This window comes from Pseudopodoces humilis, chromosome 12, assembly GCF_049639895.1.
Source record: "Pseudopodoces humilis isolate 2021_Gansu_Grassland_sample_001 chromosome 12, ASM4963989v1, whole genome shotgun sequence".
In the NCBI taxonomy this organism is placed as follows: Eukaryota; Metazoa; Chordata; class Aves; order Passeriformes; family Paridae; genus Pseudopodoces; species Pseudopodoces humilis.
This window is the reverse complement of record NC_142211.1, coordinates 3,185,710-3,212,493: the sequence shown is the minus strand read 5'-3', so window position 1 is coordinate 3,212,493 and position 26,784 is coordinate 3,185,710. Positions and strand designations below refer to the sequence as shown.

At 43.3% G+C, this 26,784-nt stretch overlaps 1 protein-coding gene across 3 annotated transcripts in view; it reads left to right on the top strand.

Annotated features, from left to right (window-relative positions):
- Positions 1 to 12,096: 12,096 nt before the first annotated feature.
- LOC148183281 (protein FAM219A-like) overlaps positions 12,097 to 26,784 on the top strand; it is a 285,636-nt gene continuing 270,948 nt past the window's right edge. For 2 of the 3 annotated variants that reach the window (XM_088061500.1, XM_088061499.1), the window contains exon 1: positions 12,097 to 12,318. In XM_088061500.1, coding sequence (XP_087917626.1) covers positions 12,259 to 12,318 — 60 coding nt within the window. In that variant the 5' untranslated portion in view covers positions 12,097 to 12,258. Of the gene's footprint in view, positions 12,319 to 12,385; positions 12,572 to 26,784 lie in introns of those variants that run through there. The other variant, XM_088061501.1, reaches the window with a different exon arrangement.

Below are 26,784 nucleotides of genomic sequence, written 5' to 3'. Positions count from 1 at the left end.
TAAACACTGACAGGCTAAAGTGGACTGAACAGGATGAGTCCAATTTTCAGAAATTAAAAATTGTCCTTATGACTGCCCCGGTACTAACTCTACCAGATACGAATAAAGAATTCCAGTTGTTTGTGGATGTGAGTGGACAAACAGCACAGGGAGTCCTGACTCAGGAATGGGCAGACAAAAAGAAGCCTATAGGGTTTCTTTCAAAGATCTTAGATCCAGTCAGTCGAGGTTGGCCTACGTGTTTACAAGCAATTGTAGCAGTAGCTCTGTTAGTAGGAGAAGCAAAGAAAATAACTTTTGGGGCTCCTCTGGTAGTCTACACTCCCCATGATGTGAGAAACATATTGCAACAAAAAGCAGAGAAGTGGCTGACTGATTCCAGGCTCCTGAAATATGAAGCCATCTTAATCAGTTCACCCGGTTTAGAATTAAAAACTACTTCTGCACAAAATCCTGCTCAGTTTTTATTCGGTGAACCTTTAGAGAAATTAGTTCATAACTGTTCTGAGATCGTGGAGCTGCAGACCAGAATAAGACCGGACTTAGAGGATCAGGAGTTAGAAGGGGGAGAGAAGTGGTTTGTAGATGGATCCTCGAGAATTATTGAGGGAAAAAGAAAATCGGGATATGCGATAATAAATGGTGCATCTGGGGAAGTTGTGGAATCTGGACCTTTGAAAGCAAGTTGGTCTGCACAAGCTTGCGAGCTCTATGCTCTCCTAAGAGCCCTCCGGAGGTTGAAAGGAAGGAGAGGGACCATATACACAGACTCACGGTATGCTTTCGGTGTGGTACACACTTTTGGAAAAATTTGGGAAGAGAGGGGTCTAATAAATACCAAAGGAAAAGATCTAATTCATGGGGAAATAATCAGACAGATTCTAGAGGCAGTCCGGGGGCCAAGAGAAATATCAATTGTCCATGTAAAAGGACACCAGACAGGGTTGCAGTTTCAAACCCGAGGTAACAACTTAGCCGATAAAGAGGCAAAACGAGCAGCCCTGCTTACCGTAAGTATTCCCGAGGTGACTCCGGAGGAATCACCGGAAATTCCTATGCTCCCTTCAGAGAAAGAGATTGAAGAATTCAAAAAATAGGGGGAGTCATGAAACAGGGAAAATGGTGGTTACCTGATGGGAGGGAGCTGATCCCGAGGGGAGTGGCAAGGAGAGTGTTACAAAGACTACACAAACAGACCCATTGGGGAACTCAGGCGCTGGCAGATCAGTTCCTGAAATTTTTCGGATGCAAGGGGATTTTTGAAATTGCCAAACAAGAGGTACAGGGGTGTGTGGTTTGCCAAAAAGTAAATAAATCCAACTCCAAACAAACTGTTTGGGGAGGGCGGCCTCTCTCATACAGACCATTTGAGAGGATCCAGGTGGACTTCACCGAATTACCAAAAATCGGGAGATATAAATTCTTATTAGTAATAGTTGATAAACTTACGCATTGGGTAGAAGCCTTTCCCAGGGCAAGGGCTACGGCCCAAACAGTATGAAAAATTTTATTAGAAGAAATCATCCCTAGGTATGGGATAGTGGACTGTATTGATTCGGATCAAGGAACTCATTTCACTTCAAAAATTATAAAACAAACTTCAGAAGCTCTGGGTATCAGATGGCAATACCACACTCCCTGGCATCCTCAGAGTTCAGGGCAAGTGGAAAGAATGAATCAGACACTTAAATCCCAATTGTCTAAACTCATGATAGAGACAAAAATGTCATGGATTAAGTGCCTCCCTCTTGCTTTACTAAATATAAGAACAATGCCCCATTCTGAAACGGGTCTGTCCCCTTTTGAAATGTTGTACGGAATGCCATACAAACATGGAATGCCGGTGGGACACCCCAAGTGGAGGATGTACAAATACAACCATATCTCATTGCTATCAACAAAAATTTACAGGAACTACGAAAACGAGGACTGATTCCCCAAAGCACCACTCTGGGATTCGCAATACACCAGATACAGCCTGGGGATAAAGTCCTCGTCAAAGCGTGGAAGGAGCTTCCCCTCAACCCCCATTGGGAAGGACCTTTCCTGGTTCTCCTGACCACAGACACAGCTGTCCGGACAGCAGAAAAAGGTTGGACACACTCATCTCGGGTAAAAAAGGTAAAGGAATACGACACCTCCAAGTGGAAAGTCACCACCCCTCCGGGAGAACTAAAGATCAGACTACAGCGTAACCACAAATGAACAGTAACGATCAGATAAGTTGTATTCACCCTGAATGTAATTGTTTTCCGTTTATCCATTTTAAGTGCGCCTATTGTAACCAGATTTGGGTAACCCACTGTTTGGGAGGGTACAAACCTAAAGGATTGTGCACAAAGTGTCTAGAAAAGGAACAGGATTTGACTAGCCGTCTCTTAATACTTGCCACCAGGGCGGGGTTGTTGGAACTCGACTCTCCTGAGTGGTTCCTACTTTTTCAAAAGGGGATAAGAGGGAAACTAGACTCCAAGGCAGAGGCTTTGGAAATCGAGTGCCGAAAGACAGTAAAAGTACCGTGCAGGACAGACACGATTAAGTCATCTCGGTGGGCTACCTTTAAACGAAGATACGCCATAAGAACTACAAGGGCCCCTGAAGAATATCCTTGCTGCCGGGAAGATGGTAATCCCCGCCGTATATTTTTATACGGGCGAAGGGCAAGGCAGAGGGATACACCGGTGGGGAATCCTGATGTTCCTGAATCTAGCCATGTGCTTGACCAAGGGAATGAGCCCCGAGGTGCCTCTGGGGGATCCTCCCCTAGAGAAGTGTGAGCGGTGCCAGACCGCCACAAATGCCGGACGAATAATCGACTGTCCTCCAGAACAACAAAGGGGGTTTTGTATATCCAATGGCACTCAGTATAATCTATGTGAACTAAAGGGGGAGGTCTGGTGTTATCACCCAACGACGAGTCTTAAGGACGGGCAGTCTAAAACTCCTATGAAAAGAAAGACTGAAACTTCCCATTTCAGGTATAGGAGAGAAGTGGGAATGATTCCCCCAATTCCAATCTGCAGTCAATGTAACAAAACTGTCTGGATAGGGGGGAAAAGACAATCCACCTTTTTGGCATATTATGCGGTTAACCCTTTATGTTACAATAAAGCGAATTTGAAAATGTGTACCATGGGAGGGAAAGTATATTGGGAAGGTAGAAATTTAAAACATGAAGAAAAAGCTTTTTTTTAATAATGAACCGATAATCCTTGATTTGTTAAAAAGTAGTGATGACCGGGTATGTTTGCAATTCAACCAAGTATTCTGCTTCTCCAGGGATGAGGAAGGGGTGGACCCTGAAAACAAAATAAAACAACTAACCCTAGAGTTAAAGAGGCGAGAAGCGGAAGCTCGGAAAAAGAGGCTAGAACAGGAGAGGCTTAACTCTCTTAGTGAGCATTATGAGCAATTAGAGAAACAATACAGCAATTGGGGGTTGCCAAACCCCAACCAGAATCTTTTCATAGATCTAATGCAAGAAATAGCCACAGAATTAGGTCTATCTAACTGTTGGATCTGTGGCGGGTTAAAATCAGCTGAAAGATGGCCTTGGAAGGGAGAGGGACTAACCCCAGAGCAACTTCTAAAATGGGAAGGCTCTAAAATATCAAAAACAAAACAAAGACCAGAGGGATGGGTTATAGACCAAAGAATAATCGGTACTGTCTGCATTAGCAGAGAGGGAAAAGAATTCACTGATTTAGTAGGCTATACCCCGTGTGTAAGCACACTCACGGTGAATTCGGAAAGCAAAACTAAAACCTGGCAACCTGAACCACCCGCGGGCTATTGGAGTCGCTCCCGGGGGAATAACTGTGAATGGATGGAAATAATTGGACTTTGCTGGTACAAAAACTCTGGGGCCAATCCCTTCCATGAGCTAATAGGATTGAAGGAATATTGGGATGATCCGGCAAAGTTGAACAAGGGTTGGGAAGCTCCTGATGGTATATATTGGATATGTGGGAAAAAGGCTTATAGCGAGCTACCCAGAAAATGGAAAGGATCCTGCACACTTGGAATAATTCGGCCCTTTTTCTTTACTCTACCTAAAACAGAGAGTAAATCATTGGGAGCCCCTCTCTTTGAGACATTAAACAGACAAAGGAGGGAATTAAAACGGGAACTACCAATGGCGGGAGGCAACCAGAAGTGGAACGAGGAAGAATGGCCTGCCGAAAGGATCATTCAATATTACGGGCCCGCTACTTGGGCAAACGATGGCAGCTGGGGTTACAGAACCCCCATTTATCTCCTCAACAGACTTATCAGATTGCAAGCGGTGGTAGAGATAGTTTCCAACCACACTTCAGAAGCCCTAGAACTCCTAGCCAAACAACATTCACAAATGAGAGCTTTTGTGTACCAAAACAGACTAGCTCTCGATTATTTGCTAGCCGAGGAGGGAGGAGTGTGTGGCAGATACAACGAATCCGAGTGTTGTATGGAAATAGACGATTACGGAGAAACAATAAAAGGATTGGCTGCTGAAATTAAAAAGGTAGCTCATGTGCCAGTCCAAAAATGGAATTCAATCCTACAAGCCTCCTGGTGGGACCAGATATTCGGGCAAGGGGCTTGGTGGAAGAAGCTAGTATTTTTCATCACTTGTTCAGTTGCCGGAATCATTTTCCTTCCCTGCTTAATTCCTTGCTTCATCAGACTAATTCACTCTGTTGTGCAAGGAATGCAGATTGCCACACTTCCAATCGATCCTGAGAAAGCACAAGGGAGACCTACTCCTCTCTCTAAACTAATGAAATTAGAGGAGGAAAAAGAAAACGAAAATGTGATTAAAGCCTTAAAGAATTTTGAAAATAAATATAACCTGGCACAAACATATAGTGAGAATTCGTTAACTGACTGGGAAGAAAATGAATGTGAGTAAAAAATTTTATAGTCCTCCCCTGCAGAATTGGATGAAATAACACGAATTTTTAATGTAATGGATTATTAGGCGGGGGACTGTGAGAAATGAACTTGTAAAAATTCGTAGAAATCTAAATAAATGTATATAACAATAATGATATAAAATATAAAGTACAGTATGGCACACAAGCCCTTCCCAGATCTAGCCACGAATTCCCACTCAAAGGATAACGATCCTAGCCGGCGCCCATCAACGAAAAAGAATAGACAGGACAAGGCTCATCAAGCTGACAGGGACAGGCTCGATGCCCATCAACGGGAAAGAATAGACAGGACACGAAACATCAAGCCAACAAGGAGAGGCTCCGACGAGATACTCATCACCGGACCTGAACACCCCGCCTTGCAGGCTACCGTTGGGGGAAGCCATCAGGTAGACAAAAGGAAAAATCCAGCCGAGATATCCATCAGCTCCAACCCGGATCCAACCATCCCATCCAGATGGCCTGAACCACAATGAAATCAAGAACCACCCAGAACTTCTTTACATATGAGGAGACTCGGTCCGGACGTCCATTTGACTCTATTCTCCAACGCCAGGAAATCAATTCATACGACAATCAAGGACCGTTGATGAATGGTGCCTGCCTGGAATTTGGCCTCAAGGCTAAAAATCCCTATAAAAACCCCGGACAGTTTACCCTCCTTCGTGGATTTGGGAACACCTATACCTTTGGGTATAGACCCCTATCCACCCAGCGCTGCGCTGTTTGTTTTATTGTGGTTTTTCCTCATTGTTTATTTTTTATAGAAATTGTTTTATAATAAATTGTTTTTATTTAACCCAAATCTGCCTTTGCATTTATAACAAAAGGCATCTGAAGTGAGTATTTCACTAAACTTAAGGGGAGATTTTCACAGGTATCTTGTACAGACTTTTTATGTCCATGTGCATGCAAGTGTGAATATGCTATAGCAAATGTACCAGTGTTAGGGATTAGGGTTCTTTTATTTTTTTTTTGGTTTGGCTTTTTTCTTTTTCTCAGGGAATTTTTTCTGCCATCTGGTACCCGGAAAAAAAGACTATGCGGGGGGAGGGGGTTGCCCGGGGGACAAATAGGAGCAATTAGGAAACAAAAGAAAATGGCCCTGCATTCCCACACACCATGGTAATGGCCCAGTCAGAGAAACAAGAGTTGAGGAGTGATGATTGAGGGGGAAGTGGTGCTGTTTCAGCAGTTTCTTAGTTAGGGTTCTGGCAGTCTTTGCCTGGTCGGGATCAGAGACAGTCACATGGTGCTTCTTTATCTTGGACCTCTCCTCTGCAGGGATTTTTTTCCAACACTGCGGTCGAGCTTTGCCTGCCACTGGTTTGTGAGCTCATTGCTCGCAAGAGAGAAGCACCGAGAGACAAACACAATCCATTTGGATGGCTGGGGGGAGTTGTCCCTTCCCCCCATGTTGGAAACAATATAACTTGCAAATTTTTGTCTCTCTAGTTAGGCTTGATTTGACTTTGCCTTGGGGAAAATAATTTTCTTTAGTGTTTTAGGCCATGTAGCATCACTCTAAGAAGATGGGCTTAACATACCAACAGACTGGGAGTAGCCCAAAGATAACCCAGAAAGATAAAAGGCCATCAACAGAACATAAATGGAACATCAGTGGCCATCAACAAACATCTACAAACATCTACCCTCAGATGCCGCCTCTGGCAGAGTTGAAGACATCTGGTCCAGAAAGGACGGATAAGAAAAGAAGAATGAAGATCTAATTAACTTCAGAGGCGAGAAGATCCAGATCCAGTGGGAAACTGAATACTGGGGGTTTCTCAACTTAGGACCAATGAACTTTGAAACAGTGCATCTCTATGGGTTTTGACTGTATAAATTTAGAGGAAAATCCTGCAAAAATATGTGTGTTTGGAATATTTTCCTTGGCACATCCTGGCCAGAAAATAAAGTAATGCCTGATTCCCTATCCCTTCAAATATAGTGCTAGAGAGTTTTATTTTCTCCCTGATTTTCCGTGACACCCAGAGCCACCGCGTGGAGGGCTGCTTGGAGCTGGAGCAACACCCCATTGGACCTGTTCTCTGTACAGTAGTTCAGCATCCCAATAAAGCCCTGCCACCTTTCCCAGCATGTACTGGCGGCCGTTAGCAGTGCCGAAGACCGATCACCGCTCACGTGGGTGGCTGCGAGAGTCAACCCTTCTCACTCTCTCTCTGAGCATCCATCACCACCAGGGAGGTGCGGATCTTGCATTGGGAGGGCCCCTGCAGCCACAGGTGACTCAACACACCCTCTCTGCCCCAACACTAACCAACAGCGCCCCCTGCCGGTTGTGGTTGTATCTACACCAAAAGGAAAATGGCTTGACGGGCAGTAAAAGGCTGTTGTTGGGTTTTCTGTTTTTTTGTTGTTACCGTTGTTATAAACACATTTTATAATATTGACTTTTTGCAAGTATTAAGATGAATGTTATATATAATGTTAGAATGGCTTTGCTGTGTAAATGTAGGGTTTTTTTCCTTTTATTAGCAAAAATTTAGGCATAAGTGGTAAGAGTCAATATAGTATGTTTGAACTGCCTGCCGGTTAGGATAACCTCCAGTGAACAGATGATGGGGACGTGGCTGCTATCAACACTCACCACCTGTGGAAAGAAGAAGCCTAAGCACAAATTAAAAGATGGTAAGAAGAGAATCAAAACCACGAGCCAAGAAATGCGCATGCTCTAAAAAGGTGGATCCAAAGAGTAGCCATGCAAAATAGTTGCTGGAAAATGTAAATTAGTTAATGGAAAAGTTTGAATATGCATAAATTCTATGAATATGCATCAAGGTGATGCAATAGAAATGGTATATAAAGGGTGTTTCCAAAACACCAGGTGTGCTCTTGGCAGAGTGCCAAACACCCTTTTAACCCTTTGCTTTATTGTCTTTGTCTCCTATTGTCTTTTTTTATTAAACCTTTTAAAATTTACCAGAACAGTTGTCCTGGGGTGACTTTATGATACTGGTATCCCGAATCGTCTGGTTTATGTTATATATTAAGTTCTGCACCTTTAAGACTGGCTTTGAGAGCAAGAGCGGGGGGAAGAAGCAGCGCGCAGTTTGTGTTAAAGAAAAACATCACTCCCCCACATCCTGCTCCTGGACAGTGGTGTCTGCAGCACGGACAGACAGTGGGACAGAGCTCTCTTGCTTTTAGTTAGTTTTTAGCTACCTGAGGCAGAGAAGTTCCCTGCACATTTTTTTCCTTTTTGTTGGATCTGTTCAAACCTGCTCTGGACTGAAAAAAAAACAGACAAACCTCAGGAGCTCACGCCTGTGGCCCACCGGGGCCTGGGCCTCGGCACTTTCCAGTACAGGAGGGACTGATAAGAACCTGAGCAAGCCGAGCAACCCCACATGAAAAGGACTTTTTCTGGATTTGCCATCTCTTCAAACAGTGACAGGTTTTATTGTTTAATATTATTCAATTTCTGTTAAATAAACAGTTTTTTCCACTTTTCTCCAAGGAAATAGTTTTTCCCAGACCAGCTGGGGGAGGGGCCACTTGAATTTGCTTTCCGGGGGGGATTCCCATTTGGAGATTCTCTCCCAAATTTGCCCTAAACCAGGACACTAAGTAGTGTTTTCGGGCCTTTAGGCATAAACTGTAGGTCAAGTCCAGTCCAGGGCTCAGTTTAGCATGGGGGTCTACTCTGAACCTTGTGACTCAACAGGAGGGTCTTCCATATTCCTTTTTATCCCTACCCTTTCCTATCCTTCCCCTCCCACCTCCACGTACATAGTTTTGGGTTTATTTCAATTTGGAATGATTTTTGACTTCTGTTTGCTGTTTCTCTGTGTGTTTATCCATCTAGTAAGAAGCAGAGTGAACCTTGCCAAGGAACTTTGTCATGCTTTCACTTTTATATTAAACCTGTTTTTGGGAATACTTTTGTTAGTGATTCCTAATGCAACCCTAAAACACTCATTCATGACATCCCTGAAGCCCTCTGATCCATTTCCAGAAAGGTCTGAAAGAACAGATTTCAGATTTTCAGATAACTAATTTGCAGAGAAATTGAGAAATCTATCTTCAGGGCGGGGAAACCTATACATAAGGTATCCCCACCAAGCCTGGGCAGTGCCCCAGCACCCTAGACATCCCATCAGCTGGATTGATGCTGGAACTAGGACTAGTGATGTCTTTTTCTCTCTTTCTCTCTCTTCCTCTTTAATTAATCTATTTTTTAATCTCTTCCTTTTCATTTTACTCTTTTATCCAAACCCCACTGCTGTGTGCTTATATAGTAGGTCAGGGACTCACATATCAATTGCCATGCCAAGCATGTAATTTACTAATAAAACTTTGTGAGTTTTTGCAGATCCTCTGACTTTTGTCATTCCTTTTGACCACAGGCATTTCCAAAATTGGGTGGTCCCTTCCCTTAAGGGTGGGATGTCACACTTGGTTAGTTATGGATTTCTGGCACATGTTCTGGACTGAGCAAATAGGCTGCTTTGTTCTGTCATTTCTGGGCCACCTATGCTAACCTTCTTTTCCCCAACCCAAAGATCAAATACATTTGGATTGACATAAACCTACTATGAAAAAGGTTTTATCTACCAGGTCAGCCTCTGCTTTTAAAGCAAATACTTTGATACTCCAGCAGTAGATGAGATCCAGGAATGAGTGAGCCCTTCATCCTGTGAGAGGATGCATACAGAGATGCCCATGCAGAGTGCAAGGTAGACAGTGAGGTCTCACAGACATACATCCACCCACACCACTGCTCCCAGAGTAGGGTTAGGGCCACAAAGGTTAGTAGATAACCTAAGTTAATTGTCTGAACTGAGAGAAGACCAAATAGTTAAAAAAAGGGAAAGTGATAAAAGTTACATCTAAGTATAACTTCTTAAAAACGAGATTCACTTAATAAATTATAAAAAGAATTTAATATAAATAAAAGACAATTAGGAGACATAAGAAATAAAGCAAAGGGTTAAAACGGCCGGGTGCCTTGGCGCGCTGCCAAGAGCACACCTGGTATCTCATGGATACCCCTTTTATCCCATCCTTGCTGTGAGGGGTTAATGCATATTCAAGCATGTCCCCTCCCTGGTTCCGCCTTCTTGGATCATGCTCTTGCACAGTCTCAGTTTCTGCTGGTCAGCATAATTTTTTTGCTGGTCATCATTATTCTTGCTGGTCAGCATTCTTTTGGAGTCTGGTTTCCTTTTTTCTGCAGATGGTCAGTTGTTGATAAGGGTCTGGGCCCCTCATCCTTCTTCTGAGGGCAGCTGAGCTTATCTTTCCCCCCTGCCCATGTCCTGGTACCGGTTTTTTTGATAACAGTTTGCTCTCCATTTCCTGCTGCTGATAACAGCCTGTTTTCCACAGCTTGATCCTCCCATTGTCTTGCCTTGTCCGGATGAAACAAATCTTTATTGTTCAAAATTCCTATCTAAGCCTATAACTTACTAAGAGAGAAAAGAATATAGTGAAAGCATATAATATATATTTATCAGAATAATTGTGAAAAGCCAATATTTACAACATGAATTCACAACAAACTGAAAGTATTTTTTTTTAAAACAGGGATTTCAACCTATCCATTTAGCAGCCTTAAAGATTCTCTGACACACTAGGGACATCTCAAGTGCATTAAAACCTGCCCTAGAAGTGTCATACACTGTAATAGTGACAAAAAGGCATAATACAGCGATGACCAAAGACTCTTGTAGTCTCATAGGGCTGCAACAGTACTGTAACAGTGTGGGGTGCTGCAGCTTTAGGACATGTTTGTTTGCCTGAGTAGCATGGCAACACATAGAAGTGCCATGGAACATGCAGGGTATCAGTGGCAGATTGATGACATGTCTTATTATAGGACTTTCGGATCTGGGTTCTTTTTCCCTTTGAACTGAAGATTGATGAGAGGAAGGCTTGGTTTTTCTTGTTCGGTCTCAGTTGTTTATTTTTTCTTATCAGCATTACAAGGTACAAGGAGCTATGTGCACTATGATAGTAAAGAGGTAAAATGGCCAACAAAGATCTTCTTCAAGGTCCTTTATATGTCCATTTACTCAATTAACAGGTGCCAACTAAATTATTTTTCTTAGTGACCCAATGACCCAACACCTGTGTGCTGCACTGCGGCATTTTCTACCCAATCACCTACTACTACCCAAAAACCCCTAGGAGAAGAACATGAAGAAGAAAGAAGAAGGACAAGAGACAACACCCTAAATCCTCCATCTTGTCTCTTGTTCTCTAAACTACTTTTTCACCCAGTGATTTAAGAAACTTTCTAATTTACACACACTTTTCTTATCTAACTTTAGCATTTGTTCTCATGTATCACCATGAAAACATGCCCATGAATTTCATATCATATGAAATTCAGTGTTTTTTTGAATCCTATAACTAAGTATTAGAAACAAGGGCACACAATCTGTATCTCAGACTCCAACAATGACATACCTCAGTGCAGGAACATAGTGATGCAACATGATGTAAGGACACAGCAAGCAGTGCCAAGGAGGGACTGTGCCAAGCCCCCATGTCCCACCCAGCCCTGCGGGATTACAGCTCTATGTGTCACTCTAGAGGGAAAGGAGTTGGGCTGCGCACGTCAGTGTAACATGTAACAGTGGGAATGGTGATGTCATTGTGGGACTGGTGTCACACCAGTGACACATTTGAGGCATGCGCTCAGAGCAGGAGCTGAGTGCAGCAGAGACAGCAGGGCCACATAGTGATGCTCTCTCGTGTGAATCGTTATTCCCCTGAAAAACGAAGCACAGGTGGTGAGCTCACCACGGCACTATCTTACGAGAGCGCGGCACAGCCCTGCTACGACACCTGCTCATGTCAGACCCTTTACCTACTGGTGCCTGTCGCCCACCTTGACTGACATGGCAGCTTACCGCAGCGGCTCCCCCCCCCCACCAGCTGCTCCTCACAATAGCCCAACATCCTTCCGGCAAACGGAAGTCGATAGTGCCAACCATGGCAACACGCCGGAAAGCGGCGTGTAACTAATCCGGGCGCTGTCGGCATTGGCTAGTCCTTTCCTCTCCACCTCCCCCTGAAGTGTCCCCGCGCCTCCCGAGGGAGGAAATTCTACGTCCCTGCGGCAGTGAGGCAAGGGCCGCGGAGAACCGAGCTTTTGGACCCGGAATTATTGTCAGAACTCTCGCCTTCATGAATATGCAAATGTAGGGCGGGGCGGTGGCGGCCGGGCCCGGAAGCGGCGCGGCTGAGTCACTTCGGCGGCGACGATGATAAGGCAGAACCTGTGGTGGGCGTCGGCGTTGTTGTAATCTTTCGACGTTTAAGGAGTCTCCCCCCGTTCGATCTTCTTTCTTTCCGCCTTGTCTCCACCATCATGATGGAGGAGATAGACCGTTTCCAGGTGCCAGCCGTTCGGGCCGAGATGCAGCCGCTGGTGAGGGGCGAGGGAAGCCGCGTTGTTTCCGGGAGCTTGCACCCTTGCCATGGGGGTGTGTGCTCCTGTGCCCGTGCGCCGTGATTGTTGTGTAACGGCCATCATCTCTCCCTGGGTGTTGTCGGTAGCAAGAGGGGGAAGGGAAGGGAAGGTAGCGGGCGGGCAAAAGGAGCCCTGCTCCTGCCTCGGTTGAAATGTCGCTTCTCCAAACGCAATAACGTCTCGAAACGCCCCAGCCTGACTAATGCATGAGGTGAGTGTTTCGCGCCGCCTCGGCCAGTGGGCTCCAGTGTAGGGGAGGGGAGTGCTCCGGGAGAGTGGGGAGCGGCGGTAAGATTGAGGAGCCTGTCCAAGTAAGGACGGGCAGCCAGAGCCACTGGAGGCATAAAGGACTGGTGAGGTGTCAGTTCATTTTTACAATATACGTGAGATCTGGGGAAAAATTGAGCGATGCTTATGCGCAGTCCGGTCTGAGAGGTTCTCCCTAGGGACGGGATATCCGTACGGGATGGGAGTTAAATACGCTTATCTGGCGTGAGTTGTATGAAGCTGTGGGACGCTCTCTGTGGCTGATTTTATAGCCATTGCTCTAGGGGAAAAATCCAGGTGTTTTGCAAAGAAACACCTGTGTCAAATTACAGTTTTGCTCACATAAAACTCTTTACATAAAAAACAATCTGTAAAGTGTTGGATTTTTTCCCCCACGCCAGAGCATATGTTTTTCATTTTGTTTTATTTTTCCACTTCATGGACACAATTATACTCATTTAATGAGCTCTGAAGAAGTTGACATAAAGGTTACACTACTACTTGGGACCCTGGGGAATCTTTGCAGAGAAGGAAGTATACAGGCTTGTGGGACTTTGTGGCTGCATAACTGGGCAGGTAGAGTGGTCCTGGGCTCTTTGTCTCTTCTGAAATGATGCTTATGAAGGAAGGCCAGCTGGAAGGTAGTCATGGGAGATGCTAGATCATCACCAAGTAGTCTTGGTGATGATTTCTTATGAGTGTGTAGTTGCTTTGCTTTGATGCTACAGGCTTGCTTATGTGTGCTGTGCCCCAGCTGCATTCTGCAGAACACTTGAATGTGGTTATCTATTTGTTTCCCATCTGGGAAAGGTTCCTTTGTGTGTTCTTCTCCACTTAATTCAGTCTGCCTCACTCTTCACTTGAAGGTACATTGTTATGTGCAACCTGGGACCTGTTGAAATACAGTTCACCTTGACATTAAAGTGAAAGCTGGATATGAGCTGATTCAAGATGTTGATTCCCTGTGGCACCTGGAGTAAGCAAATTCCATCTTGGCATCCGATTGCATAAGACAGTGATATGAACTATTTGGAGAAGTGGAAATAACTTTGTTAAAGTACTTGTACAGATCCTTTTGACAGCAGCTGAGGATAGGTTATTGGCTGGTTCATGTTAGCACTGAAGATACTACTGAAATTTCAAGTATATCAAACTGTATATAATTTAGAATTGATGTACCAGTCCTTAGTTTCTCATTGCAGCTAGTGTTTGCAAAAAGTTGAGAACAAAATAATTGTCTTGTGAACAGAAAGTTTACAAATTTAAATTACCCCTCAGTGGCAAGAAAGGCACTTTTCTCATGGTGGGAGTGTTGAAAAATTGTGAAAATATTTTTAGCTAGGTGGTATTTTCTTGTTTGCTTTTTCAGCTCCTAACTTTTGTGGTGGGGAAGAAAACCATCCATAAAAGCTGATGTAGACTTGTTGCATGCTTTACTTGGTATATGTGTGTGTGTGTGTTTTTTGTCAAGCAGAGACAGCAGGCATGACAAGGCTGGCCCTCTTTATTCATGTTGACGGCAGTAGGTATGGCAGTGAGATTAGGAAGTTTGGAAAAGATGTTGGCAGACAAAAGAAAAAATACACATAAGTATTTTCTAGAAACCCCATGATAATAGTAGAGGGATGGAATTTGCTTGTACATGCATGTTCGCATGGCCATGGAGTGACCAGAACCCAAAGAGATGGTCTGGTCCAGCCCTGCTGTTGCAGGGTAGGATGGTATATTATTCAGCTGTCATAATAAGCTTTGGAAATAGGTTTCCTTCTTCTTCAGCAGCCAAGAATTAAGAATTTTTCACAAAGAGGTTTAACACTTGCATTAAAAGAATTTTCTGACCCTTTGTTTTGGGATTTCAGTTCATTTTTAGCTAATGGAGTGCATAGTAAAAGCTTGTCTACGTTGAAGGCTGTTGCTATGACTGGATATGTGGGATTTTTCTGTGTGCCTAGAAATGCTGACATTTGGCTCAGAAATGGGACAGAACAAGTCTTGTACAACACTTCCAGGTGCTTTGTCTACTTTGTGTAGCTCCTCCTGGTCTGTATTTTGCAAGTAAGGACTGGATACTTGCAAGAATTGCTGCAGTTCAGAAGGTGACTGAGGTTTATCATACTGATTTGCCACACAGTTCTGCCCTATATTGCTGCTTTATTCTGTTACAGTAACCGTTTGACTCTTCCCTCTCTCCTCAATCACATGCTTTAAAGTATAGAATAACCTTAGCATCTCAGGACTTTTTTCTGTTCCCAGTATAAAAGTTTTCAGTTTTACATGGTCTTGGGAACAGATGAGTTGTCCAGTGTTGAAGGCCAAAGGAGTCTGGCAATGTTTTCCCCATCCAAAGGGCTGAGGTATAAGTTTATTTTCCAGGCAAAACTTGAGAGCTGTTATAACTACTACTAAAGCTATCAAAAACTGTTTTGAAACATGATCCCTTGCTGAAAGCAAATAGAGAACGGAAGGTCCTTTGCCCAGTCTGAAGTGCATAAACTATAAGAAATATATTTTCATTCTGTTTAGGCTGGAGGGTATCCTAGGAGAGCACTGTTTTCTCTGAGTCTGGCCAGTACCTGGCAGTGTGAAAAGGGTCCTGAAGTGAAGTTTGTAAAGCTAGGCTTTTCTCAAAATCCTTAAAAATTTGTGTTCTTGACCAGCATGCATACTTTTTAATGTCTGTTCATCTGTGTAGGTAAAGTGTCATCTTATCTTTTGATGTCTTCATGCTGAACTCCAGGATAACTGTCAGAGATCTGCCTAGAAACAATGTGACAGGCAAGCCTGCTGATCTGCTAATGTTCAAAATGAAGCAATAGGTGTGCTGTTAAATGCTGAAGGGAAGCCATTCTTGGAAAGTAGTCTGAAGCTTTTCTGAGCCCTTCAGCCCCAAAACTTGCCATTGATATTGGCACTATTGATCAGCTGTCTGAAATCCTCCTGTGTCACTGTCAAACACAAAATGATTCACACGGACACAGCTCGAAGTGTGATGAAAGAAGAAGCAAGTTTATTTGTTCTTTCATTATTTATAGGTTTTCGACAATGACCTGGGATTGGATAGTCAGGTTACCACCTTCCCAACCACACTGGCCGTGAGAGATGTCCATCAAAAGGCATATCTTTAATGGAATGTATAAACACCTATGTTTATCATTACTTTCCTGGGAAAGTGGCTAGATATTATGAAAACAATATTGAAAGACCTGATTCTCAGGGCGACACTCCTGAGCCTTTATCTCTAGCATACACCAAGCACTGACTGGTATATGACGGGAAATTGACAGATGATGGTGTTGGATCATATGTTGCTCCCATACACTGATGCAGACAGTTTCTGTTCTTAGCACAAAAATGGAAGTAAACATGCTCTTGCCCACACAGGACCAGCATGACTTTTCTGAAGAAAACACACCTGTCAAAGTGCAGCAGCTTCAGAGGAGCTTTGCTAGAAACTTATGAGACTTTGGCTTGCTTTCTGAAAGTGGCATGTGTAACACAGCATTTTAGTTTCCCAATTCTCTGCCCACATGAAAAGTGGGAGCTCTTTCTGGAGAAACTGGGTTGATGGTTCTTAGATCTCGTTCTGAAGTATTGTGGCCATGCGGGTTCCTTGCAGATGTTTGCCAGGCTGTGGGACCTTGGGCTGGTAGCTCTAGTTGTGATGACTGCAACTGATCAAAGGATTTTGCTTAGCTGCATCCTACAGTGATGTTGTTTGTTTTCTAGCTGGGATGTCAAATATTTGCTACTCCTGGAGGTGTAAAATTTTCTGAAACTTTGAAGGATACAGAAGATGCTTTTCTATACAGCTTTCTTTGAACATTAGAAAAGATAAAAAGTGGACTCTCTGCTGTATGCTTAGCTTTTAAAAACTAAGCTATCGTTTTAGTCAGTGGACAGTATGAGTGTTCAACATGCTTATCAAATCCACATTCATTATTTTTGGAAAATATTGACTGTTTCATCCTAGGGAAGTTGTGCTATGTGTTAAGACCTTTTTGTTTTGTCTGATGCATCCCTAAAATAGGGGAAAAACTGAAATGAGAAAGTAAGAGTAATGAAGAAGCAAAAAGAAAGGCTATACCTGTAGGGCTTAGAAAGAGTATGTTCATATAACATTAGGTCTAGCATAGATACACAAGAAACTCCTTTCTAGGTGGAAAAAAGTTTCTAAAATGAAAATGTCATCCCTATGTATATTAATTTTAATGTAGCCCAGGGGTTACACAGCTGTATGTTTTGTAAATGCCTGCAGCACTATGTGTTCTGAAATTAAAATAATTCAGAAAGTGATGCTTTTAGTTACACAGCTTGTTTTGATGTGCTGCTGTGTCATTTATAGCAGTAACCTTAAAGTTACCTCCCTGCATGTTTCATTTTTCTCATTGGGATTGTCTTGTTCCTTCTCTGCCCTGTATCAGGTCTTAGGTGCAGAGGTACAGGAGCATTTTTATTATCCCCCCCCAGGCCAGGGACAAACTCCAGAAGTGATTCCAGCATAGGCTCCAACTCCTGGCTATGCTTCCCTCCCTCCTCCCCTCCTTGTGCACCTGCTCACTGGCAGAGCATGGTATATTGAAAAGTCCTTGATTTAGAGTAAATCATCAGTGTGTATGATGCCCTACCCTTAAGGGGAAGGGAGCACACAAGATTTGTAGATGGTCACAGTTGAAAGGAATGACAAAAGTCAGAGGGTCCACAAAATCTCACAATTTTATTAGTAAACTACACACTTAGCATGGGAATTGGTATGCTAGTCTCAGACCTACTATATACATACATGGCAGTGGGTTTTGGATAAAGGGGTAGGGTGAAAGGGAAGAGAGAAAGTGAGAAATTAATTAAAGAGGGGGAGAGAGAAAGAAAAAGAGATCACCAGTCCTGGTCCCACTGTCGAATACAGCTGGGGTGTCCAGGGTCCTGGGTGTGCCATCTGGGCTTTGTGGGGGTACCTTTTTATATATAGGTTTTCTACACCCTGGAGATAAGTTTATTGCTTTCTATGCAAGTTAGTTCTCATGTGCAGTCTGTTCTGGACCTTTATGGAAGTGGGTTGGAGGGCTTCAGGGGTCTTCGGTGGTCTTGATTTCCTCCCTCCCACAGTCTATGCCTGCTTCTTGACTTTATTCCTGCATTTCTGGTGTATTGTGTTGTGCTTATCTCCAGAAACTAGAACAAGGACATTTGTCCCAGAAAAGTGCTGCTTTACCTCCACATGGCCCCCTTGTCCAGCCACATCCTGTTCTTTCTCACAGTGTGTTATTACCAACAGTCCTCAGCTGTTATTACCAGCAATCCTTGCTTGACTCCACAGCTATCTGGCTATCGGTGTTTGAGACATACACATTAGCCCCTTACCTTCTGGGATTCTACACCACTCCATGGCTCAAACACCAATATAGACTTGGTGATCCATTGATAAGAGAGTGGGAGAGACAGAAAGGGGCAAATGCATTCTATAAGTGGTCTCTAAATTTTGGGGATAATCTCATTTTAATCCCCCACATTTTAAGGTGTAATTAGATTACCAAAATGAAAAGTAGGGAGATTAGCATTAAAAGAACAATCACAAGGTGTAACATCTTGTTAAGAATTCCCATTGCTCTTGGTGACCATCCAAATAAAATGTCCTACCAATGGTGTTCCCTGTTTTTCTTCACTTGTTGCAATACTTGTTGGATTTCTTCCACATCATTAGTCTTTTGTTCATATCAAGGTGAGATTCATTCCAATAAGGATAGGCTGTATGTTTTATATCAGTGTATAATTAAATCATAATAATTGATAAGATATAACAGGAGCTGAGTAAATAAAATTGCATCCCGTAAGGTTAACAGAATTATAGACACAAATATTAAAATGATTACTTGTCTCTACAATAAAGTTGTCTACAAGTACAAAATCACAAGGGATTATCATACAGACACATCCATTCAATTGGGCCTGTACTCTGTTCCAGGGGATAGAGTGCAGCTCCATTGTGATTTAATCCCGACACAATGATTGCATATATAGTATATACCAAAGCACTGTGTATTGTTAAAACAAAAACTGGCTTTACTCTTGGTGTGGTCATAAGGGAAATTAATTAGTTACCACCAAGAGTGGAATTCCCTTTCAAATTTGGTTGCATTATCCCAGGTTACCTTTTGAATTTCAGTGGACAAATTGCTTTTATTTCCTTCCTTTATAATTGCTGCCACAGTAAATTGCACCCACAACTGAGAAACATGTGGGATGCAGAATGTACTATAGTTACCATACTGATTAGCATAAATAAAAGAACTGAGGGTCTCCACCCTCAGGGTTGAGCTTCTTGATGTGTGAACCAGATTTGGTTCATGCTGGCAATGATTGTTCCTGCAAGAAGGATAAGCAGTACTTTGATGGTTAGCTTCATCTTCAGTGGGGGTGTGCTGGCATCATAAAGGAAAACCGCTCAGAATATTCACGGAGTCCTCATAGAGGTAAAAGTCAACTTTGTTTGTTGCTATATTTAGTACATTCTTATAGGGTCTTACAGGGTTCACGTGGCTTAAACAAGGCTACTATTGGCTACTACATTTTGTTTATCGTTATTTTTCTTGTACACAGCATCACTGTTTTTCTTCATTCTCGCTGCTCCAGAAAATCTCAAGGACACTGTCTCTGGAATTGTACAGTGGGTTGTGCAAGCAGGCTCTAACTAAAATATCATGTCCTTGCTCTGTTAGAATGCTCTCTACAATTCCTCTACAGCATCATTCCTGGAAAGAGAAAACTATACAAGTCTTGGCAGGGTTAGTCTGGACAGGTTACCCCTCAGTGACTCAAGTTGTCTAACAGCTTGGACTAGTGACAAAATTAATTTTTCCCACTCAGACTATCTCTGTTCTGTCTCTTTAAATGCAGTTGAGTTGAACAGTAAAGATATTTTTGTTCTGACAGGGCCAGTTTGGTCTTGACATTCCTCAGGTAGAATCTCAACTTATACTTCATGAAGTGCTTTCTGCACTGCTGTTGCTGCTTCCACCACCTTTTCAGGGTGGTCTCCTGCAATTAGAGCATTACATAATTTCATGTTCAGAGGGAGTGAGACTGTCTGTAAAAGTTCAGCAAGAGCAGCATGTGCAATCATAGGTGAATGCTTATGCCCCTGCAGGAGTCTCTTAAAAGGTGTATTGCACTCCTTTCCAGGTATGTGCAATTTGAGCCTCATGTTCCCGGTGTGGAATCCTAAAAAACATTTTTTACATATAGGGTTGCCATCCACAAGTGGGATGCTCTCTGAATTTGAGTTACCAGTTCTGCAAAAGTTAGCACAGCAGCAGTTAAAGGCATAGTATTGTCAGTCAACTGCCTGTAATGAACTGTAAACCACAGCTGTCTGTCTCTCACCAGCCAGACATAATAATCAGAAGGGGAGTGTGAGTGAATGATACCTCTTTTCTCCAAACCTGTTACCACCCTGTCAATGGCCAAGTACATAGCTGCTGGTAGTGTGGCTGTTAGGTTTGTGGTATTGAGTACCACAGCTGTTAGTGGGGCCAAATCAACTAGAACTTCAGAAATTCCCCCTCATGCCACAGCAAAAATCTGGCACTGCGATACACTGGCAGTCCTTGGATCAGGGACTGCAGGTGCTGCATAGAGTGAGTGCACTGCAGTCTGGTTTGGATTAACGTTTGAACTGAAGGACCACAAGCTGCTGTCCACATGTCAGGTTCGATCGTTCAGAACATCCAAAAAACGTTTTCATTAGTCTTTAATTGCAAAGTGAGTAGCCAACATCTGCTTCTCACCCAGGAGCCATAAATTAACCTTAGGAGCTTGGCAGATAACACTTGCTTTGTTAATTCCAGTGATTTTAATTCTGTTGTCCAGGTCATACATCCAGCTTCTCATCATCCCACTGCATTAATATTGAATGTTGTGCTCCTGTACCTATTAGAAACTTTATTAATTGCTGATGAGAACCAACTGGAATCTGACTATCTGGGCCGTTTTTATGTATGCATTTGTTATAAATGCAAAGGCAAATTTGGGTTAAATAAAAAAACAATTTATTATAAAACAATTTTTATAATAAAAATAAACAATGAGGAAAAACCACAATAAAACAAACAGCGCAGCGCTGGGTGGACAGGGGTCTATACCCAAAGGTATAGGTGTTCCCAAATCCACGAAGGAGGGTAGACTGTCTGGGGTTTTTATAGGGATTTTGTGTCTTGAGGCTAAATTCCAGGTAGGCACTATTCACTAAGGGTCCTTGATTGTTGGATGAATTGATTTCCTGGCGTTGGAGAATAGAGTCAAATAGACGTCCGGGCAGAGTCTCCTCATATGTAAAGAAGTTCTGAGTGTTCTTTGATTTCATTTTCGGTTTGGGCTCTCAGAGTGAAGTATCCAAGTCCGGTGTGGAGTCAGATATCTCGGCTGGGCTTCCACTTATTGTCCGGCCTGTTTGCATCTTCAGTCGGGGTTTGCAGGGAGGGGTGCCCAGGTGCGGTGTGGAGCCGATAGCCATCTCGGCCTGGCTCTTTTCTTTGTTTAGCTTAACCGTTCGTGTCCTGCTTTTTCTTTCAGGCTGATGAACGTCGCCTAGGGTCGTTACCGCCTGAATGGGTAGTTACTGCTGGGTTTGGGGAAATTCTTCGGCCACACTATATTTTATATACTTTTTACATTGTTACAAATCTAGTTATATCCTTATTTATTCTTTCACGAATTTTTATCCAAGGTTACATTTATCACACATTGATAGGATTCCACTTGCTGGATTTCAGTTTTATCTGGCTTGTGGACAGAATGCTCACATTAGCCCCTTCTGGGCTTCTAGAGTGTGTTATCAACATTATTCTCAAACTGAATCTAAAACAGAGCACTGTAGCAGTTGCTAAAAAAAAGAGAACTCTATCCCAGCTGCAATGGGGACAGTATCCATCCCTTATTCCATACCATTTACGTCATGCTAGATGCCTGACTTTCCACTACACCATTGCATTTCCTGTCTTTTGATAGATATACACACAGATATCATTTCATTACCTTAGTCAATGGGCCATCCCTATAAAAGTCTGCTGAGTTCATTTAGTCCATGACCTTGGAATCCTTCTATCATAACAGCCTTTCAGTCAGGAAAGATAGTGTGTGGTCCTGTCAGATGTTGAAGCCAGTCCTGATTTCATCAAGGCTGCCCTTGTTTGGTTTCATCACAGTTCATTCATCATTAATGTGGTGATTGAAGGGGAGTAGTGTTCAGATCCCCAAATCTAGAGTAGCACAGATGGGCATTGTGAGATGCTCAGTGCACAGACGGGCATATAGCTGCCATAGAAGTGATAATAGTGTTATATAGTTACTAACATCATATAGTTAAATTCATTGTCCTTTCTCATCCAAAATCAAATCCCCTTGAGGCACACACCAGACTTCTCCATCCTCCCGCATTACCCACCCAGTGCCCATGGATCCTTGAGCAAAAGCAATCCCATGGATGGATTTGCCTTTGCCTGAGGCAGGAATAACCCAGACTGTTTTCCCCAGCATATTTTTAATGTGTGTTACAGGAACTTTATCTCCTCCTACAGTATGTAAAAGTTTTGATTGGGCAGGGCCAGCCCAATTAGCAGATCCTCTGGTGTTGACTAACCCTATGGCCTTTGCTCAATGTGTATCCCAATGTTTGAAGGTACCACCATCCACTGCTCTCAGTGTAGTCTTTAACAGTCCATTACATCATTCCCTCTTTCCAGAGGGTGGTGTATGATAGGGAATGTGATATACCCACTCAATGCTGTGTTCTTTGGCCAAAGTGTCTATGAAGTTGTTTCAAAAATGAGCCCCGCTGTCTGACTCAATTCTTTCTGGAGCACCGCATTGCTGTAAGACTTGCTTTCCAAGGCCCAGGATAGTGTTCTGGGCAGTGGCATGGGGCACAGGTTATGTTTCCAGCTATCTGATTTTTGTTTCCACCATTCCAAGCACATGGTGCTTGCCTTGGTGCATTTGTGGGAGTGTGATATAGTCAATCTGCCAAGTCTCCCCATATTTATATTTCAGCCATTGTCCTCTATACCACAGGGGCTTTAACCGCTTGGCCTGCTTGATTGCAGTGCATATTTCACATTCATGGATACCCTGTGTGATAGTGTCCATGGTAAAGTCCACCCCTAGATCGCAAGTCCATTGATATGTTGTGTTGCACTATATTGGGTACAGCGAAAGTAACGATACAGACTTTCTTGTGGGTTGTACATGAGAGCAAGGTTTATTATCCCAGATCTTTTATAGACAAGTCCGAGAAGGTCTGGAAAGGTAAAACTCTTATTGGTCAGTAAACTAACACATCACCATCATTGGTCAGTTGGGTACACCACCCCTTGACCTTCTCTTGCAAGAAAACAAGAAAGTGACAAACAACACCTGCAAGGCTGTCTTCTATCACTAAGGACTATTTTGATTCCTCCTTATGATTTCCCAGGCCACATTCTCAGGCCAGTATGAGAAAGTTATGTGACTTGCTTTTCCACAGACACTGTGCTCCCTGCTTGCTGCTTGCATTTAGCATCCACAATGTTGCATCTCTTCCTTGATGGCCTGAGGTGTCATGGGCCCACTGAGCTAGAAATAATTACATCTTGGTGGCCTGATTCACCTGTTAGTCATTCTGGTATTCTTCAGTGGCCTGACTTGTACATAAGTGTTGAAGCTGGGTCTAGGGGTCTGTCTGATCCCCAGCTCTGCCATGAATGATCCCAGATAGAAGTCCAGGAAGGAGCAGCCATCCAAGGAGTTTCAGGCAGTTTCCAGCCAGGGGTAACCCTTAGGAGCGTGGCCTGAGGCTTCAAGTGATCAGCTCTTTTAGAAGTGATTTTAGCTCTGTGATCAGTTCTGATCAGCCTAGCCAGCTCTGCTTATGGGTTACCCCAGCCGACACGTAGACGAAAGACAGGAGACCATGTAGCTTTCTGTGGAGTCCTTTATTGGGAGGCTTCAGCGAAGGGGGCCAGTGACTGTCTACCACTGAACTGGGCAAAAGCCATGGTGGGAAGGGGAGAATTAGGAAAGGGACCAATGGTCTGAGACCAGGATAAAATGACCAATAGTTAACAGGGAGATAACATGAGGTCCTGAAGCAGGAAGGGGTCCCAAGCTTAGTCACCATGACTAAGTAGTTTTATTTTATCTTAAGGAACAGATTTCCAGGGAGGAGGCCTGTTGGAGGACTGGGCTTCCTCCACATGATGTGCGGAATAAAGGGACTCTATAACTAGCAGAGTAGTTATAAGAGCAGGTATGAATTTATTCAGTGCTGAGGTGCATGGGGATATCTCCTCCAAAAAGCATGCACACCTTTTTGATTAGGTTTTCCCTTTTTATCCTTTACAGACTAGGTTTACACGATACGCTTAATACATATTCGTTTCCTAACCCCGCCTGTCTTCACTTCATATTACAATTAGCTCCATGCCCCTTTCAGTCCTTTGGCCACTTTTTGGGACTTCAAATTCGTTTCTTCCGGCTTAGGGTCCGAGGAATCTCCTTTATCTTGTGGTGCCTTTGTTTTTGCATCTTGTTTGTGTATTCCAGCTCCTCATCTCATCTTGCAGTCTGACCCTTTTTCCTGTTCTTGTGGATTAGGGTGTCAGGGTATGGTTTTTGTCAGACACCCCTTTTAGTCAAGCATTTCTTCTTAATTCTTAATTTCTCTATTTTACACACATAAGCATCTACGTGACTGTTGCAAGTGAATGTTTAATGGTTGCCTAAAGAATCACTGGCAATGGTATCGGCAAAAACTAGATGGTTAAAGCACACCAAGAAACAACCAAACAAAAATCCAAAATCAATCAACTCGAATTGAAATAAACCCAAAGCTATCTATGTGTAGGCTGGAAGGGGGGTAGACAAAAGGCTATGAAAGGGTAAGGATAAAAAGGAATACGCAAAACCCTCTTGTTGAGTCACAAGGTTCAGGGTAGATCCCCATACTAAACTGAGCCAGGATTTGATCAACAGTTTATGCCTAAAGGCCCAACAGCACTTAATTGATAAGTTAAACAATTTAGTAAAGGATTCTTATAGAATTTATTATACCACAACAGTAGCTTACTTACAGGCCTAACTTAGAAATCTAAAGTACTTAAGAATCTAGTAGAGCAGCATTCCTAGCACGTTTGCTATAGCATATGCACACTTGCACGCACACAAATCTAGAGTTTGTAAAAGGTACCTGTGAAAAATTCCCCTTAAGTTCAGTGAAATACTTTGGATGCACTTGCATCTTCTCAGCAGGAGAAAGGTTTAGCCTCGAGGAGTGGGGGATATCAGCCCAGGATTCATCGGCATTGTTCAGCGATCCTCCCAGTATGGCAAACTTGAGTGTTCACTGTCTCTGAGAGGCCCCACTCAGAGGGAGGTTGCTCGTCACAGCCTGCTGCAGTCCAGGAGAGCACAAAGGGTCTCACTTTGTACTGCTGTTTATAGAGTTGCAAGAGAGTGGGCTTTAGTCATAGTAATTTCCCATCCTGGTCGCATTTTAGGTTGGTAACTTTCTTTGAAAGTTCTATAACAAAAATATTATTCCACTTGGATTGTTATTCAGTCAAGAAAAATAAGTTTCCAAGGCCATTCCTTAAAAAAGAGGAGCTTGTTAGCCAAAGTTCCTGGGAGCAGTGTTTCTGATAAGCTCAAGAGGAGCTTAGTCCAGATGCTATTCATGAAGGCTGAGGCTTAAGGAGCATTTCACAGATCATAGTCTGGGAAGAGGTGGGGGTAGCAGGGGGAGATGCACCACCACAGTGACCTTCACCCGGGCAGCAATGTCATTCCATAATGCAGCAGCCCATATGGGATTACCCTTATGCTGCCACAGTTATTCTGCTTTCATTGCTGCAGCCATCCCATGGGGATGGGGCATTTGCTACCATCCGTGTGTCATGGGGTAGCTTTACCTTTAAGGTGGTTTTGAGAGCTAAGGAAGTTGAAACTGCTGGTGGCTGATGGGAGTCTTTTCTCCTGACCAATTATCAGTCATTTCTAAGATTGACAGCAGTTTCGACCATTAAAAAAGTGAATTAAACCTGTGAACACCCCCTTAAGAAGTACAGTCAGAGCTCTCTTGTCCTCTTTTGTTTCCGGCTTTTGAGAAGGTAACAAGGCTCTGTCCTAGCCTCCTCCATTCCCGCCCCCTCTCTCCCTCGGCTGGACAAGGCTGCAGAGGATGAAAGAGGGGGGGGGGGGGGGGGGGAGGAAAGGAAAGCAGAGCTGGCAGCCTGGTTTAGTTTTTTCAGTTTCTGCTGCTGGACTGAAACCTGACACTATGAACTCCTGCAGCTTTTCTAAAGCTTTTAATTCTTTTACTACCTGGATAAAACGTACAGATTACTTCTTTTTCTCAGAAAGACAGAGAGAGACAATCAACATGAAGAAGACATCATAAAACCACCAAAAACAGTGAAGAAAAGAGTTAAGTTTTAAATAAGAGAGAGAGAATAAGAAGATGCTTACAGCTGAAATATCTTTCTGTTAAAGCTATGGAGATGGACAATAGTAGTTGAAAAATACTCCTTTAATTCATGACAAAGTATTGGGAGGAATAGTGTTCAAAGTGTGAGAAATGAACTTGTAAAAATTCGTAGAAATCTAAATAAATGTATATAACAATAATGATATAAAATATAAAGTACAGTATGGCCCACAAGCCCTTCCCAGATCTAGTCGCGAATTCCCACTCAAAGGATAACGATCCTAGCCGGCGCCCATCAACGAAAAAGAATAGACAGGACAAGGATCATCAGGCTGACAGGGACAGGCTCGGCGCCCATCAACGGAAAAGAATAGACAAGACATGAATCATCAAGCTAACAGGGAAAGGCTCCGACGAGATACTCATCACCGGACCTGAACACCCCGCCTTGCAGGCCACCGTTGGGGGAAGCCATCAGGTAGACAAAAGGAAAAAGTCCAGCCGAGATATCCATCAGCTCCAACCCGGATCCAACCATCCCATCCAGATGGCCTGAACCACAATGAAATCAAGAAACACCCAGAACTTCTTTACATATGAGGAGACTCTGTCCAGACGTCCATTTGACTCTATTCTCCAACGCCAGGAAATCAATTCATACAACAATCAAAGACCGTTGGTGAATGGTGCCTGCCTGGAATTTGGCC